The sequence below is a fragment of the Camponotus floridanus genome, unplaced genomic scaffold (assembly GCF_003227725.1).
Source record: "Camponotus floridanus strain SB8 unplaced genomic scaffold, Cflo_v7.5 scaffold181, whole genome shotgun sequence".
NCBI classification, from domain to species: Eukaryota; Metazoa; Arthropoda; class Insecta; order Hymenoptera; family Formicidae; genus Camponotus; species Camponotus floridanus.
Window position 1 is genome coordinate 288,158 of NW_020229305.1, and position 17,317 is coordinate 305,474.

At 26.9% G+C, this 17,317-nt stretch overlaps 1 protein-coding gene across 1 annotated transcript; it reads left to right on the forward strand.

Annotated features, from left to right (window-relative positions):
* Positions 1–565: 565 nt before the first annotated feature.
* Positions 566–14,097, forward strand: LOC112637600 (aminopeptidase N-like). Its single transcript, XM_025407652.1, has 11 exons — positions 566–824; positions 2,007–2,453; positions 3,183–3,363; positions 4,622–4,778; positions 7,823–7,904; positions 8,368–8,711; positions 10,218–10,498; positions 11,402–11,592; positions 11,800–12,156; positions 12,241–12,310; positions 13,936–14,097. Exons 2-11 carry the CDS (start codon positions 2,044–2,046, stop codon positions 14,095–14,097), a joined length of 2,235 nt encoding a protein of 744 aa, XP_025263437.1. The 5' UTR covers positions 566–824; positions 2,007–2,043.
* The last annotated feature ends 3,220 nt before the right edge of the window (positions 14,098–17,317 follow it).

A 17,317-nucleotide genomic window follows, 5' to 3' on the forward strand; every position in this document is an offset into this window, starting at 1 on the left:
TATGACATACACATTTATTGTATTATCGCCAAGTGTTGTTAGTCTTTGGAAGATTCTCGAAATAATAAGAAATCAATAAGTGCGCGTATATATTTTTTATGTTACAATTATAGTGGATAAAACATTGATTTATTGTAACTAATTATTGTAACAAAACATACACGTGCATAAAATTTGTGGTCTCATATACAAAGTAAGTCATTCAAAATTAAGTTTATTTCTATATATTTGTCTTAATTTCTTCTTTTCTACTAAATCATGGTAGAGACAGTGCTGTGTTTAATTTGTCCGTTTGTATTTTCTAACAAAAATATTTTTACAGATATCTAAGATAAAAGTAGTATCATGTTTCTAAAACTATTGTTAAGTAGCAGTTTAATCATCGTCGCAGCGGCTTTTTTAACCGACGATCCGCTAATTAAAATATCTCAAAAAAAGTTAAACATTCACCCGAATTATATATTGCCGCAACAATATAAAATCAACATTACACACACCGAAAAAAATTTTCTTGTCAGCAACTGCAGTATATATATAAAGATTTTATCTCCAATATCAAGCATAATATTATATTCGCCCGTAAAATATATCGGTATAATCGTGCTTTATTATCCACGATATTCTATAAATAGTGAACACTCTATAAGAAATAAAAAAATAATCCATTTTATACCGGTACAATCTTTGTATAATAATGAGAAGAACAGTGTCGAATATATATTCACGAATGACCTATCGCCGGGATATTACATCATAAAATTAGTTACTAACATAACTGAAGATATAGGCCTAAAAAGCTTTTATAAAAGAGGGGAACGACAATGGTAAGTAAATATATAGTAATTTCACAGGGTGTTTATCAAAAAATACTAGTACAGCATTTTATTTATTAAAAAATATTTTCTAAGAAAAGACATTTTTATATAAACATGTGCGTATCTGGAAAGTTTTCATTTATAATTATGTGTCTTTTAAGATCTTAGTAACAAATTTTGCAATTTGTTATTATTATCATTATTATTATTATCACTATTATTAAAATGAATGTAAACTGCAAATGAAAATTAATTTAATTAAAGTAGTTAGCAATAATACACATCTTATACAACATTTTATCATTAACTGTCGGACGAATTCAAATATTCCGGTAGTGTTTTGAATTGTTTTCAAAATTTAATTAAAAAATACAATTCTGAAAGATTTATGTTTGTTTTCATAGAACTTGCTTATTTGAAATTTAAAATGTTGGCAAACATGTCATTTTTACAATATTTATTAATCCAACTTCAGGTTATACACATGCTGTTTCATGTGTATAACTTCAGGTTATACACATGCTGTTTCATGTACACATGCTGTTTCATGTTTAAACATTCAGATACACGCATACATAGTACTATTTAAGAATTATTCTCTCTATAATATGCAAATAACTGAAAATATATATATTCACATAATAATAAATTATCACTAAAATATGCAGTTTCTTTAACATGTGTAAAATTATGTAAGGATGGTAAAGTAATATGTCAATGTCAATAATCATAATATATAAATTAAAGTCAATTTAAAATAAATTTAAAAAAGTTATTCTAATATTGTGTAATATTAAAATTTATTTTAATTTTATTGAACGAAATTTTGTTTCATTTTAATTTTACTAAAATTCATAAATTTTAATACTAAAATATAAACTTTTAAATATTAACTATTTATTTTGTACCTGTACATTCTCAACTAAACATTTACCTAACATTTCATCATTACGTTATATTAATGTCACAATACTATCGAAATGTTTATTAGATTACATAATAGAATACATTATACAAGATAAGATACAGAGTAAAGGAATAAGAAGAACTCTTTGCCATAATTTTCTTTATATAATATATTATTCTTACATATAAATTGCATCCGTATATCTCCTTTTTATTCAATTTTTAATATTTTTATGTAATTGTCGAAAATTTATTATCATTAATTCATATTTCTAAATGTGATAGGTTGGCAACATATGTTAATACTACTGGAATCCGACACATGATTCCACATTTGACCGAATCTTTACACATCTCGCCCGTCTATAATATTACTATAAAACATCATAAAAATTATACAGTTTTATCAAATATACCGACACAGACAGTAATGTATGATAAAAACACGATAATGACACATTTTAATACATTTGTAAGGCCTAATTATTTTGTATTTGTGGATATCCGGGCTAATTTATCTCTCATATCTGGTCCAAGTGAAAGTAAGGTCAGCGTTGATATGTGGTGTAGAAATGCGCACTGCGCATTTGCACACAAAATTGTTCAAAATATAACTCTATACTTGTTTCGTAAATGGGAACGCCTGAATCAATTTTGGCAAATAAATCATATTGCAATTCCGGATTTTCCGGAAAACGAAAGCATCATAAATCTGGGCCTTGCTATTTATAGGTAATTATATAATTAAAAAATATTAATATAGTTTGAAAGATGAAAAACGGATAATAATTCTTGGTAAAATTATCTACATATCTTTTGTCTATTAAAATTATCTACATATTTTAAAGTAAAATTATCTACATATCTTTTGTCTATTTTAAAAATATTATTTAAATATATTTTAAAAAATAAGTAAAATTGTAGAAGACAATGAGAGAAATATACTTAAATGTTTATTATACCTTTCATTTATATCAACTTATACGAAAAATAATATTAAAATATTATATATATATATATATATATATATGTATATACATATATATGTATATACATATATATGTATATATATATATATATATGTATATGTTTTATAATCACAAAATTAAAAATTATAAAATAAAAACATTAAAATAATTAAAATAAAGTAACGTGTTATATTAAAGTTTTTATATTTTTTATCGATCGAAATTTAAAAAATTTATATATGTATGTATATATATAAATATATATATATGTATATATATATATATATATATATACATATATATACGTTGGAAGCATTATTAAATAACTATCGCATTATTATGTGATGAGTCATTTATACGCGTAGACATTATAAAACATTAGTATATAATTAATAGGTTAATTTATAGATTATTTAGTTATATTAAATTTGCAAGCACAAGATATTTTCAACAGTAAGAAGCTTTCTATAAAACATTTTTTTTTTATTTTCAGAGAAGCAGATGTTACCTACATTGAGAATGTCGATCCTCCTGCGAATAAAATTAAAGTTGCTCACTTCATAGCCCATAAAGTAGTACAGGAATGTCTTTATTATGAAAATCCATTTTGGTCGTTATCTTCTGGGCTAAATGAGGCTATAGTCACATTTCTTGGATTATATATCATTAATGAGGTTAATTTAAACATTCTTTAGCACAAAACTTGCTCACTTGCAAACAATATGATAGATATACATATATGTATATTGTTTGTAAGTAAGCAAGGTTTGAGTTAAACATAAAGATATATATACAGGGTGCTAAAAAAGTATCGCATACGCTCAGTGCCATCCGATAGAGAATGAGAATTTAAGAAAAAATGTGTAATACTATTTTTCGATCCCATGAATAATTTCGCCGCATTGATTATTGTAAGTCAGTTAATCAGCACAGAGCTACAAGAGGAAGCCAGGGGCGAAGCGCGCAAAGTCTGCGGCACAACGGCTACCGCGCTAGTCGTCGCGTCGCAAACTTCGCGCGCTTCGCCCCTGGCTTCCTCTTGTAGCTCCGCGCTGATTAATTGATTACAATAATTAATTGCGGCGAAATTATTCATGGGATCGAAAAATACTATTAGACATTTTTTCTTAAATTCTCCTTCTCTATCGGATGGCACTAAGCGTATGCGATACTTTTTTAACACCCTGTATATACATATGTAATGTAAAAGCTCTTTATAATTATATCTTTATCTGTATAGCGTATACATTTCTTTATGAATTAGAATATTACGCGAAGATTCTATATATTCTATATTTACAAAGTAAAACAATTTTTTTTAAAATGCTAATTTTTCAAGAAAATCAATTACACATGTAAAGTAATTTAAAATATTCTTACATTACTGTGTTTCTCTTATTTGTATTTGTCAAAAGTCGCTGTTACATTTGTTTGATATCTTTAAATTATATAAAATAAAAATGAAATTGTCATTCAGATTGCATAAATTATGTATAAAGTTATTATAAAGTTAAGCATATGTACACATGGAAATTATGTAATAAGATAATTTTGCTATATGATATATTATAAATAACTCTAGAAATATTTAAATTAAAAGTTATATTGTGTAACCACACAATATAACTTTTAATTTAAATATTTCTGGAGTTATTTATAATATATATATAATATATATATAATATGTATATATTTATATATATATTTTTGTTATCATTATTAATATTATTTCTGAATTATTTATTCCACATTCAAAGAGGGAGAGAGAGAGAGAGAGAGAGAGAGAGAGAGAGAGAGAGAGAGTATAACAAATTTTATAACAAATAACAAATTTTTTTTACAAACGTAAAAAGTAGCGGTCCTAGTGTATATTGTTACTATGTGTTAAGTCTAATATTAACTAAGTAAATACATTAAAATTATTTTCTATAGGTTCCCCGAAATATAATATCCAAATATAATATCCGGATGATAGACTTGTTTGTGGTACATTTTCAGCAGGAATTCCTTCATTTCGACACTGAATATAATACATCACTTTATAATGCGTCATTCGATATTTCTTTCGAACATTATCGTTACATTAAAGGTATGATAATATGTATAATTAAAAATTGATTATATGCGTAAATTTATAAATATAAGTGCTTAAAAAGTTAGACAAAATAACACAAAAAATTTAATTTAATTTAATTTTATATATAGAGTGTCCCTGCGCATGAGCCGACGCACTTGTGACGAAGTAGAGCGCAGTAAATTAAATAAAGAAATATTATTCCATATAACAATTTTTGTAATAATAATCGAAATATTAGTTATTGAAATCGAACGAATGAAAGAAGCACTCGACCGCTCGAGCTATATAACATGACCCATCGTGTGAGATATTGCCGGCCGGCGTGCGGCGAGGGGAGGGACAACGCGTCGCTACCCGTGGTTACCGCCATGGCCATCTTCACGTTTCACCGCGCGCCGGCAGACAATGTCTGACACGGTGGGCCGTGCTATAGCTCGAGTGGTCGAGCGCTTCTTTCATTCGTTCGATTTCAATAATTAATATTTCGATTATTATTACAAAAACGTTACATGGAAAAGGATTTTTTTATTTAATTTACTGCGTTCTATCTCCTCACGAGTGCATGAGTTCATGCTCAGGGACACCTTGTATACATATATATATATTATATATATATATATATATATATATATATACAGGGTGTCCGTCAATTTTCGACCTTAATGAAATAAAGAAGTAGATTGGCTCGAATTAAAAAGGAATGACCTGTATTATTTTGGGATTGTCGCAATAATTAACGAAATATTAAATAAAAAAGATCGGCCAATCTGCGTGAGTAAAAGCGCGCGGCGACGAGAGTCGTCCCACCGTAATCCGATACTACGAGCGCGGCGAAGCGGTGGGCGGGTCGCTTTCCGAGACATGATGGTGGTTTGCGATATATCGTATCGCGGGATTTTCAATCAGGGATCAATTTTTGTAAAGGTACCGTCATCATCAATTTTTTACATTTAAGATACATTCAGCTTATAATTCATAAGATGGTGACAATGATTTTATCTTGGAATATCATTTGAAGGTCATGTGAAAGTTAACTTTAAAATCTTAAATGGAAACCCAATTTTTTATTTGATATTCTTGTAGTTGACCTCGAGAGCTTTCCAAAACACTATAATTAAATGTTTTTCCATCAAGCACTTTTCGAGTTATAAGGCTTGAAATAATATCTTAATTTTACATAAACCATAAAATATCTAGTAAAATATTCATTTTTCGATTATCTTACCTTAATACTTTTATGTACAAAATAATAAGAGGAATCAATTGGTGTAAAGAAAAAACATAGTTGTTTCGAAGAAAAAATATGTAATTGTTAATTGCAAATTACATATTTCTTCTTCGAAACAACTATGTGTTTTCTTTACACCAATCGATTTCTCTCATTATTTTGTGCGTAAATGTATTAAGGTAAGATAATCGAAAAATGAATATTTTACAAGATATTTTAGGATTTATGTAAAATTAAAAAATTATTGCAAGTCTTATTACTCGAAAACTACTCGATGAAAAAATACTTTATTACAGTGTTTTGGAAAGCTATTGAGGCAAGTTACAAGAATATGTAAAAGTATATAAGATGTCCTACTTAAAAAGTTGAAGGTGACCTTCACGTGACCTTCAGATGACTCTTCAAGGTGAAATTAATGGCACCATCGTGTCAAGCTATACATCTATCCATCCTTTTAAAGGCAAAAAATAATGTGCAATCATTTCCACATCACCTTGCGGTAGATAACATGGTGCGCTTTTTTATAGTGGTTTTTCCTATTCTACTCTCAATTTGAAAATTGTTCATAATGCCATTACTATACTGAATGTATCGTAAATATAAAAAACTGTTGGTGACAGTATCTTCACAAAAATTGATCTGGTGGTTGAAAATCCCTCGATAAAACATATTAATAATGATCGAGCGTAATTCGTTACACCTAAAGTGTGATGCACCACAAAAATATCGCGAAAAATCAAATGTACGTGTGAGCTGGATGCCTGCGCACTATGATTACACTCACATATCCGCTTAGCTGTAGTTGCGTGCTGCTAACAAATGCACTCTGGCAGCAGTCTGCAAGAGCTAAGACGTTTTAGTAAAAATCTTGTGTTCGCGTAGTAAATTAACAGTGAAAATGAAGTATACTCCTCAGGAATATACGGATATGATTGTGGCATACGGACTAGCGGTAGAAAATACTTATTGTGCGGCCGCAATTTACATGTTGTGCAACAATTATGTGAAACTGAGTGTCGTGCATATTATCGGGATATATAACCGATCTAGCAGTGCGTCTTCGTGTACGAGATGAAGAAAGGATTCTTGAAGCATTTTGTGAAAATCTTGGAACTAGAATGTGTCGTGTGACACACAAATTTCGTTTTTCGCGATACGCGGTACATCACGCTTTACGTGCAACGGATTATGCCCACATCATTACCAACATGTTTTATCGAGGAATTTTCAACCACAGATCAATTTTTGTGAAGATACTGTCACCATTAGTTTTTTATATTTACGATTTAGCGTATAATAACAGTATTATGAACAATTTTCAAATTGAGAGTAGGCCTATTGGGAAAACCACTATAAAAAAAGCCATGCTATCTCCCGAAGGTGGTGTGGAAATGATAACGCATCATTTTCTCACCATTAAAAGGACGGGTCATTTTTCGGCGCGGTATTGCGATATATCTCACGCCACCATCAAGTCTCGGAGAGCGATTCGCCCACCGCTTCGCTGCGCGCCTAGTATACAGTGAGATAAGATTACAGTGGAACGACTCTTGTCGCCGCTCGCTTCTACTCACGCAGATTGGTCGATCTTCTTTATTTAATTTTTTGTTAATTATTGCGAATATCACAAAACAATAGAGGTCCTTCCTTTTTAATTTGAGCCAATCTACCTCCTTACTTCGTGACCGTCAAAATTTCCCTGACACTCTGTATATATATATATATATATATATATATATATATATATACATATATATAATTGTAATTATTATTAACTTATAAGTATTGTTATCTGATATTCTTATTTTAACGTATGATGTAAATGTAGGATACTGTATATTGCGTATGTTTCAACATATGGTTACTGAAGAAATATTATGGCAGACTATCCGCATATATGTAAAGGATAAGTAAGTAATATACTATACTACTATAATTACTGTATTGCAGAAAACTAAATATGATGAATGATTAATTATATATCATAAAATTCTCATATTTATTTTTATTTAAACTTGCATCATATCTTTCATACTTTATTATATAACCATACACAATTTCTTTTACCTTCAATGTCATTGAATATTCAAGATAAACTTTCAATTTACACATACATTTATCTTTTAAAAATAATTACATTAGGATATTCCTAACAAATTTTAGTGTAAACTATAGCATATCAAATACTTATGGAAACTATAAATCAAAATTATTAATTACATAATTATTTATATAACTAAGTAAATTATATAAAAAGTAATTAACAGCATATTAGCAATTTTATATATTGTCATAATATTATGGTAATTTTATATATTGCTTATAATACTTTTTGACACTTTGATAAATTTTGCACAAATTTTGTAACTTTAGCAAGCCTGTTAACACTTTTGGTGAAGTTTTGGAGAACTTTTCGATCACACAAATATCTGCAAATAATTTTATTGTTATGAGACAGATAATTAATTATTGGACAGATAAAAAATATTATTCTGTATTAAAAATGACACAAGGTGGTCGTCATGGAGACTGGACATATGTATTAACGCACAATTTAAATAAGGTGGTGGATTATATCATACCTATAACATATACTACACAGAAGCATCATCATTTTACTGGTTCTTTAGATACTATTTTATTATCTTTTCTGACTTTTGGATTACATTTGAATTCTAAAGAGGATGGCTGGATAATATTTAACATACAACAAACTGGTAAATGTGTAACAAATTTATCACACTTTATAATGTTTTTAACATAATGAAAATTTTATATTATTTTAATTATATATAAGCTTCTAAATTATTTAAACATTTTTCATTTGTTATATATTCATCATAAAATGATTGACTAATGCCTGATTCCATCAACTGCGTTTAATTTTAATCTTAGTTTAACTCACTTTTTATCTCCTTCTAACTCTTCCTTTAGAAAGAGACAAAGAGTGAATTGAACTAAGATTAAAGTTAAACGCGGTTGGTGAAATCGGGCCTAAATTGACTGAAATGATGACTAATTTGCAATTAACAATTAAATTTTTTTGTTCGAAACAATTATGTGTTTTCTTTACACCAATTGATTCTTTTCATTATTTTGTACATAAAAGTATTAAGGTAAAATAATCGAAAAATGAATTTTTTACAAGATATTTTACGGTTTATGTAAAATTAAAAAATGATTTCAAGCCTCATAACTTGGAAAGTATTTAATGAAAACTAACTTAATTATAGTGTTTTGGAAAGCTCTTCAGATGAGCTACAAGAATATGCGAAAGCATATAGGGTGTCCCATTTAAAAAGTTGGAGCTGACCTTCACGTGACCTTCAGGTGGCTCTTCAAGATCAAACAAATGACACCATCTTATGTCCCCCTTGAAACCATACAACTTTTGTCTCAACAATTTTTTTTGTATTCAGCTTACCAACGGAGATATTCAGGTGCGTCGATTAAAATGGGCCACGGTGTATATATAGGGTATCCCATTTTAAATTGGACAGTAAAATATCTCAAAAACTAAGCATAGCAAACAAAAATGTTTCAGACAAAAGTTGTATAGTTTCGATGGAGACATAAGATAGTACCATTGGTTAGACCTTGAAGAGTTATTTGAAGGTCATATGAAGGTCACCTTCAATTTCTTAAATAGAATCTTCATTTTCTCATTACATATTCTTGTAGCTTATCTCGAGAGCTTTCCAAAACACTATAATTAAATGTTTTCCATTAAGTATTTTCTGAGTTATAAGGTTTGAAATAATATCTTAATTTTACATAAACCATAAAATATCTAGTAAAATATTCATTTTTCGATTATCTTACCTTAATACTTTTATGTACAAAATAATGAGAGGAATCAATTGGTATAAAAAAAAAACATAGTTATTTCGAAGAAGAAATATGTAATATGCAATTAACAATTACATATTTTTTCTTCGAAACAACTATATTTTTTCTTTACACCAATTGATTCCTCTCATTATTTTGTTTGCTAGGCTTAGTATTTGAGATATTTTACTGTCCAATTTAAAATGGAATACCCTGTATGTATATATATATATATATATATATATATATATATATATTATTTTACAATCTGTTTTTCTACTTATTTACAATTTTGGATACACTTTTTTATCTGGATTAATGTACAAAAACAGATACTTGTATATAAATCTATCTGAAAGAATTATAATCGTTATATAGTCATTTGTTATCGGTAGGATATTATCGAATCAATTACGATATCGAAAACTGGCGAAGAATTACAAATTATCTAAATTCTGCAAATTACATGAAAATACATGTTCTGAATCGTGCCCAAATTATCGATGACGCTTTCCACTTGATGATAACAAACCAACTTAATTCTATTGTTTTCTGGAATATTACGCAATATCTATCACGAGAAAGAGACTACGTGGCATGGTATCCCATGTTCAAAGCTTTGGAATATCTGTCCAATATCTTTCTATTTTGGGAATCAATATATTCTGACATCAAGGTAATAACAAATATTATAAATAATGTCAACAGTGATGTATTGAATATACTAAAACGCTTGAAACGTATTATTTATTACACATATTAATATTGTGTGCATTTATAACAATAATTATTAAGTGCTTTCCAAAAAGATACATATAATAAAATACATGTAACTAGAAAAAATTTGGTTAGATATTTTAAATATATATATTTTGGATGAAAGATAAGTATATTTGTAAATTAATATTTGAATAGTGTATGAACTAATATTATAAAAAAATTGGAGAGGAAAAGGGTGAAAAATTTGAAAATTGTTATCAATTTTAATTACAGCACGATATTTATAATAAAGATTTAAATATCATTAATTTTGAGATAGAAAGTTAATAGGAAACATATATATTAATTATCTGTTTAATACTCAAACAGTTAGTAAGGTATCAAATTAGTAAAGTATTATTATATAATATATCATTATATAATAAGGTATCAAATTAGTAAGGTATCATTATATTATATATATAATGTCTACATTTATGTTTATATGTCTACAATATATGCATGTATGCATTTATGTCTGTTTATTTTGTAAAATGAACATGTGTTAAGCATGTGTGAATGTGCACGCAAGAAAAATTCAAATTTGTATATAAATACACATATATATATATATATATATATATATATGTATATATATAAGTATAACTATATAATAGATATCTTTATAAAAAAAATTCAGAGTTGCTTACAAAGACAAAATGTTCTTAATATATAAACTTTCTTAATATGTAAAATACAATTGCGCAAGATATCTTTCTATATAGCAAAATATAATGCAAAAATCGAAAAATATAAAATTTATATTAAGTAACAATATAAATACATATAAATATATATACATATATACATTTATATTTAGGTAAAAATGCGAAATTTATTATATAATTTGCTTGATAAACTTGAATACGATGAAATTTCTAATGAACACGAGCTTACAAAGAGTTTAAGAATGGAGGCTGCGAAATGGGCATGTAATCTTGGTAGTCGCATATGCATAGAAAAAGCCCAACATAAATTAAATCGACATCTCGAAGATCCCGAAAACAACACGTAATTTTTTTTGTATATTCTCGGTTATTTTAATTTGATTGTTTTGTAGATACATGTGCAATGTTTATTACATTATTTGATCAAAATTTAAATTTATTATGTTATGTTATGAAATTATAATTTGTTAAATTATTTAATCAAAATATAAGATTAATATGAGCAAAACTTTTATATGAGAATTTTGAAATCTTTTATTAAATCTCGTAGGCTTTTGCCATGGTGGGAAGAATGGACATACTGTCAAGGTTTAAAAATATTATACTATTCTCTTGACATTGAAGATTCTCCTAGCAATAAAGAGTCTCCTTGGTGGAGAGTATATCATCTGGGAAAAGAAAAATTTAAACCTAAACTTTTAAAATTCCTCTCTTGCCCTGAGGATTCAAAATTTATCAAACCATATCTTAATCTAATAAAAAATGACAGTACAACATCGATTATGTTTTTAGAAGATTTTTGCGATAAAGATTATATTAATTATTTTCTTTTTACTATCGCGAAGCACGCAAGGAATCCTGTAGTACTCGACTTCATATTAGAAAATCTTGAGAACATAAGACCCAGGTAATACAGCTTTCTTCGTAAATATATATCTATCATTCAACAGTTTAAATATGTATTATTAAATTTATTGTTTTATTGTTATAGACAAGTCAGCGAGCATGCAACATTTACTGTTATTATTAATCATGTGTATTATACAGAACAATTGGAAAAGGTAAAAATTGCACGTGTTTATATATGTATATGTAAAAAAAATAACGATGATGCAACATTAATTTGTTATTTAATATTGTTGTTGAATATCAAAATAATTTATTTTAGATGTACGACTTTCTAACAGATAAATTTGTTAATGCAACAGAAGTTGAATTAAATGAATGTAAGAAGTTTGGTTTTTTGTGAAAGAGAGAAATAGGAAAGTAAAAGTCAATTTTATGAATATTGTACTAGTATTCCATTTGTATTCACTCGCATTAATCATTAATTTCTTGCTTTCATACAGTATATATTAATGTCACGATATCTCAAAGTAACAAGCAAAAATTAAATGTCATTTAATTTAATGTCATTCAATTTCTTTTATGAAATAAACATTTTTTATTTCTAATTTCTGAAAATATACTATTTCCAAAATATATTATTTTTAGTGAATGACAGAGTGAGAAAGAATGAGTGAGCAAGAGAAAGCAGAAAAGGAAGAGTATTTCTTTACTTGGAATCTTTAGTGATTTTAATAAAATTCAATTTATATATTTTAAAAAAAGAATTTATAAGCTTTAGATTTAAATCTTAGTTAACCTAGATGTTTAACTCTTAGTTAAATAAATTTAAATATTTTTCAATATGATTGGGAGAGTATTACGTAATGTGATTCGCATACTTTAATATTATACATTAATTTATTATACATTAATTATGTATTAATCATTAATTTATCAAAAATTTAATAATGATGGATAGGTCAACACGAATTAATGCAATAGTCTTCTAGATATATCAATTATTAGTGATATTTTCTCTGAAGTAGCCGTAATTCGTATAGGTTTCTAATTTTGTTTTTAAAATCACCAATTCTAAATTCTATAGATTTTTATTTGTCATTACTTACAAAATTATTTGTAAACATTTCTTGCAGACGAAAGAATTGTATAGTAAAATACTGGTATAGTGCAATACTATGCACACAATATGATAAAACACATAGTATGATAAAAGAATGATTTTTGATTCAGTAATTTTACAGATATTTTTTCGCCTATCCTTTTGTATAGAGATTAGGAATGATTTATTTTAATAGAAATCTTGAATTGGGATTTATTCAGTTATTTAGTCGCTCAAAGAAATATATTTCATATATAACAATTTATTTAAAAAAGAATTAATTTTGAAACTGAGGCACTATTATCCTCATTTGACTCTCTCTTAAGAGTTCGAAAAATTTATATTTATATTTCACATTTAGAGCTTTACTCATTTTTTTTAAATTCATGTCATTTCGTTCGATTGCTGAATTTTTGATGAAAATAAGAAATCTATATAAAAATCGACATTAATTGATTAAAAATGTTTACAAACTTATAAACTAGTTTTTTCGAAATAACTAAAATTTTGACTCTGAGAAGAAAAGTTGTAATTTTTATAATGTATAATTATTATTTATCCTTATTATATATTTAAGATTATTGTGTATGTATTATATATATATATATATATATATATATATTAATATGATTATATTCATATATATACATACACGAGATCATATTTAATATAATATTTGTTGATAATTGATTATTGGCTATTCTCACTAATACTTAATATCGACATAATCTGTTTTAGATAAGCGAATTTGCAGAAAGCTACAGACGTATGGCAGCATATTTACCAATATATATCTATATATCCCAACATATTTCAAATATTCAAAGCAAGATACGAAGGCGCATTTTCGAAATCAAATGTCAACAGTATTACTTTCAGAATTTTGTAAAATATCAATAATATCTGTTTAATGAAAGTAACAATTATGTCTGTTTAATGAAAGTAACAATTATGACGTAAACACATCTATATATCTTTCTTACAAATAGCTTTTTATAATGTTTATAGTTATCGATTTATTATTTATGCTTATGTGCGTTAATAATATATAATTAAATACACGTGCATTTACAAAGATACTATGTGGCCTGCAATTAACCGGTATTTTCATTTCTTTATTAACATGAAATAATGCAAAGTGTTAATTATGTTCATAATTATAAATAATTGAAATTAAATTATGTTATATTATATGAATAATTCTAATCGCATAAATGAGAAGGTATTTAATATTTGACATTATATATATATATATATATATATTATATACATACTAAAAATGTATTATTGTACCTTATATGTATCTTTATTTATTTTCATCAAAATTATTATTCTAAATATTTTTGTAAAGATACTAGCCAGCGCTATTGTTTATTAAAAAGTTATTTGCAAAAAAATTAAATAGTATATTAATCTAATGAATCTCCCTCAGAAAATGATGCATAAATATTTAGAAATATCAAAATAATAATTTTTTAAGTTAGTTATTTTTTAAAATTATTGAAAATGTACATAATATACATACAGCTTAATATTTTTGTATTCTTTTGTTTACTAATCTAAATTATTTCTTTGTAAGCATAAAATCATAGTTTTGTAATTAACAGAATTAGAAGATTTTATTCTTTGACAGCGTGGCACTGCTCGTTCATAAACATGTCATTGTCTATGAGGTCGTAAACGTATGGTGTCACGAAATATTAGAAGTCACTAACACCACAAGGCTAAGCAAACAAAAATTTAACTTGGTGCATTTGAAGTAGATAAACCTTGACCAGACGGTTCCTAAAACGATCTCGTATTTGTTTCCAAATGTGTGTGTATGATTGTTCCATTCAATTATACGAGATCTCTCCTTGCACGTATATAATCGCATCGTTTGTAACATTAAACAAATCGAATATGCGAGCTTATTTATTTATTTTTCACACACACACACACACACACACACACACGTTGCTGGACACTTATTTATTCTTTTATTCTTTTTTTTCTTTTTCAACAAATTTTTTTTCATTTAGTTTTTTCTTTCCGTATTTATCTATATTTTTGTTACATGTTATGTTTGAACTTTTTTCCATTCTTATGTGAAATATTATTTCTCATGCCCCATTAAGTTATTTTTATATAATTCTCATACAAACAAGTAGATAATTAGCATATATCCATATTCTCAGAATTATACTGATATATTCAAAAACTAATATTCGTTTGAACAACATGACATTATAATACAGTCTAATAATTATTGTTGTTATATTTTCAAAGTAGCACAGCAAAAATATATATAATCGTAAATAAAATATATGTAGAAGCTATAATTTATATTCTCTCCGCATATTGTAACGTCAAATCTATGGCTGCAAAAAATTGAATTGTCTGTTTTGATGATTGCATATCGTGAAATATATATGTAGAGATATTTTAGTTAATAAATTTTCACTTAAATGTGCTATTTAAATAACTTCTGTAAAGTAGTCATTTTTATAATGAAATTTAAATGATGAGAAGAGATTTAAATTTCATTGTAAGAAGAAATTTAAATGAAGAGAAATGCAAACTATGTAAAATCATAATTAAAATTTCATTCATATTGGATAATTTTGGAAGGCATTATTCGCAAATATTTTTAACATTATATTATTTTATTATTTTTATTATATTTTATAATATTTATATTATATTTTTTCGTCATATTTATTATATCATTTTTATTATATATCCTGTGTACAAATTTAGAAGTCCAAGAAACGCGAATAAAATAGAATAGTGTGTCCAATGACATCAGACTTAATTGATACATATGTAAAATAAACGAAACTCATCGATAGGTTAAAATTTATCTCGTGCTTATCTCCGCGCTAGCAAAAGTCTTCGATTTATTGTTTCAATTCACTTACTAGTTTTCCAGAGATAAATCCATGATCTTGAGAAGGCTGGTACGTCTCTAGGAGAAATTATTTCCTTAATCTCTCTATATCCAATATACGGCGACACCCAATGTTAATGAAAAAGAAGATTGTCCATATGGCAGAGATCAATTAGGAAAATGTAGAACGTTACGTACTCAAATAATTAAAGCGAAATTAATACATATCTTTTTTTGCTTTGCTATGATATTTGTAAAACTCAACTTTCTCCTTTCGCGGCGAAAGGAAAAATAATTCATCCGTCCGCTAAAGATAACGATGGAATAAAGATGTTCCAAACACGCGTAAAAAATGTAAAAATAGAGAACGGAGGAAAGCACTCTTCCATAAGAACACTCTCTATATTATTAAATTCGAGAAATAAGCTCCGAAGAATTTTATGATCGTATATAAAACACATTTAATTCCTTCCAAGAGATCTTATATTGATAAATGAAAGATATTTTCTAAACAAAATCTTATTAATTTCTTCCTGTTTCCGAATTTGGTCTGTTTAAATATTGGAATGAAAACAAAAAATGCGGAGCAAATTAGTAATGTAATTGATTCTAATAAGTGTCATTATTTAAGCACGAGCAATTGTGCTAGAAATACTTTTAATATTTTATATATATAAATCAGTTAAAAAGCGTTTCTTCATAAAGAACTCTACCTTGAGGGCGTAAACGCGTCGCAAATATATGTGCGATCTATAGACTGCGAAGACATAAAAGTAAGAATCTAATATTACTCTATTCATGTTCCACAAAACTTGATCCAGTCTTTGTCCCATAATCTAGCACCTATAACTTCGCATACCTTTGCATCATTTCACCTCCTCCTTTATCGAAGTCCACCGACGCAGCGGACTGTCATAAGAGTTACCTGTATACAACACAGATAACGAGATAATATAATATAGACGGATAATATAGACGGAAGTCTTATTTTGTCACGGTCACAATCGTGCTGAAAAGTTATGTAACATTTCCGTTTAACATTTAAATTTATTAGGAGTTAATGATATTTATTGCTTCTAATAAGAATTTTTTGCTGGTATAATTTTATTAATAATTCTGAGAAATATCATCTTTACTTCCCACTAATAATTTTGATCTTGACATATGTTCTCAAGGTCATATCCTTGAGTAATATGCAAAATAAAATGCGCTTTAATTTCTTCGGATTTTAATTCTTAGGATTTTAATTAT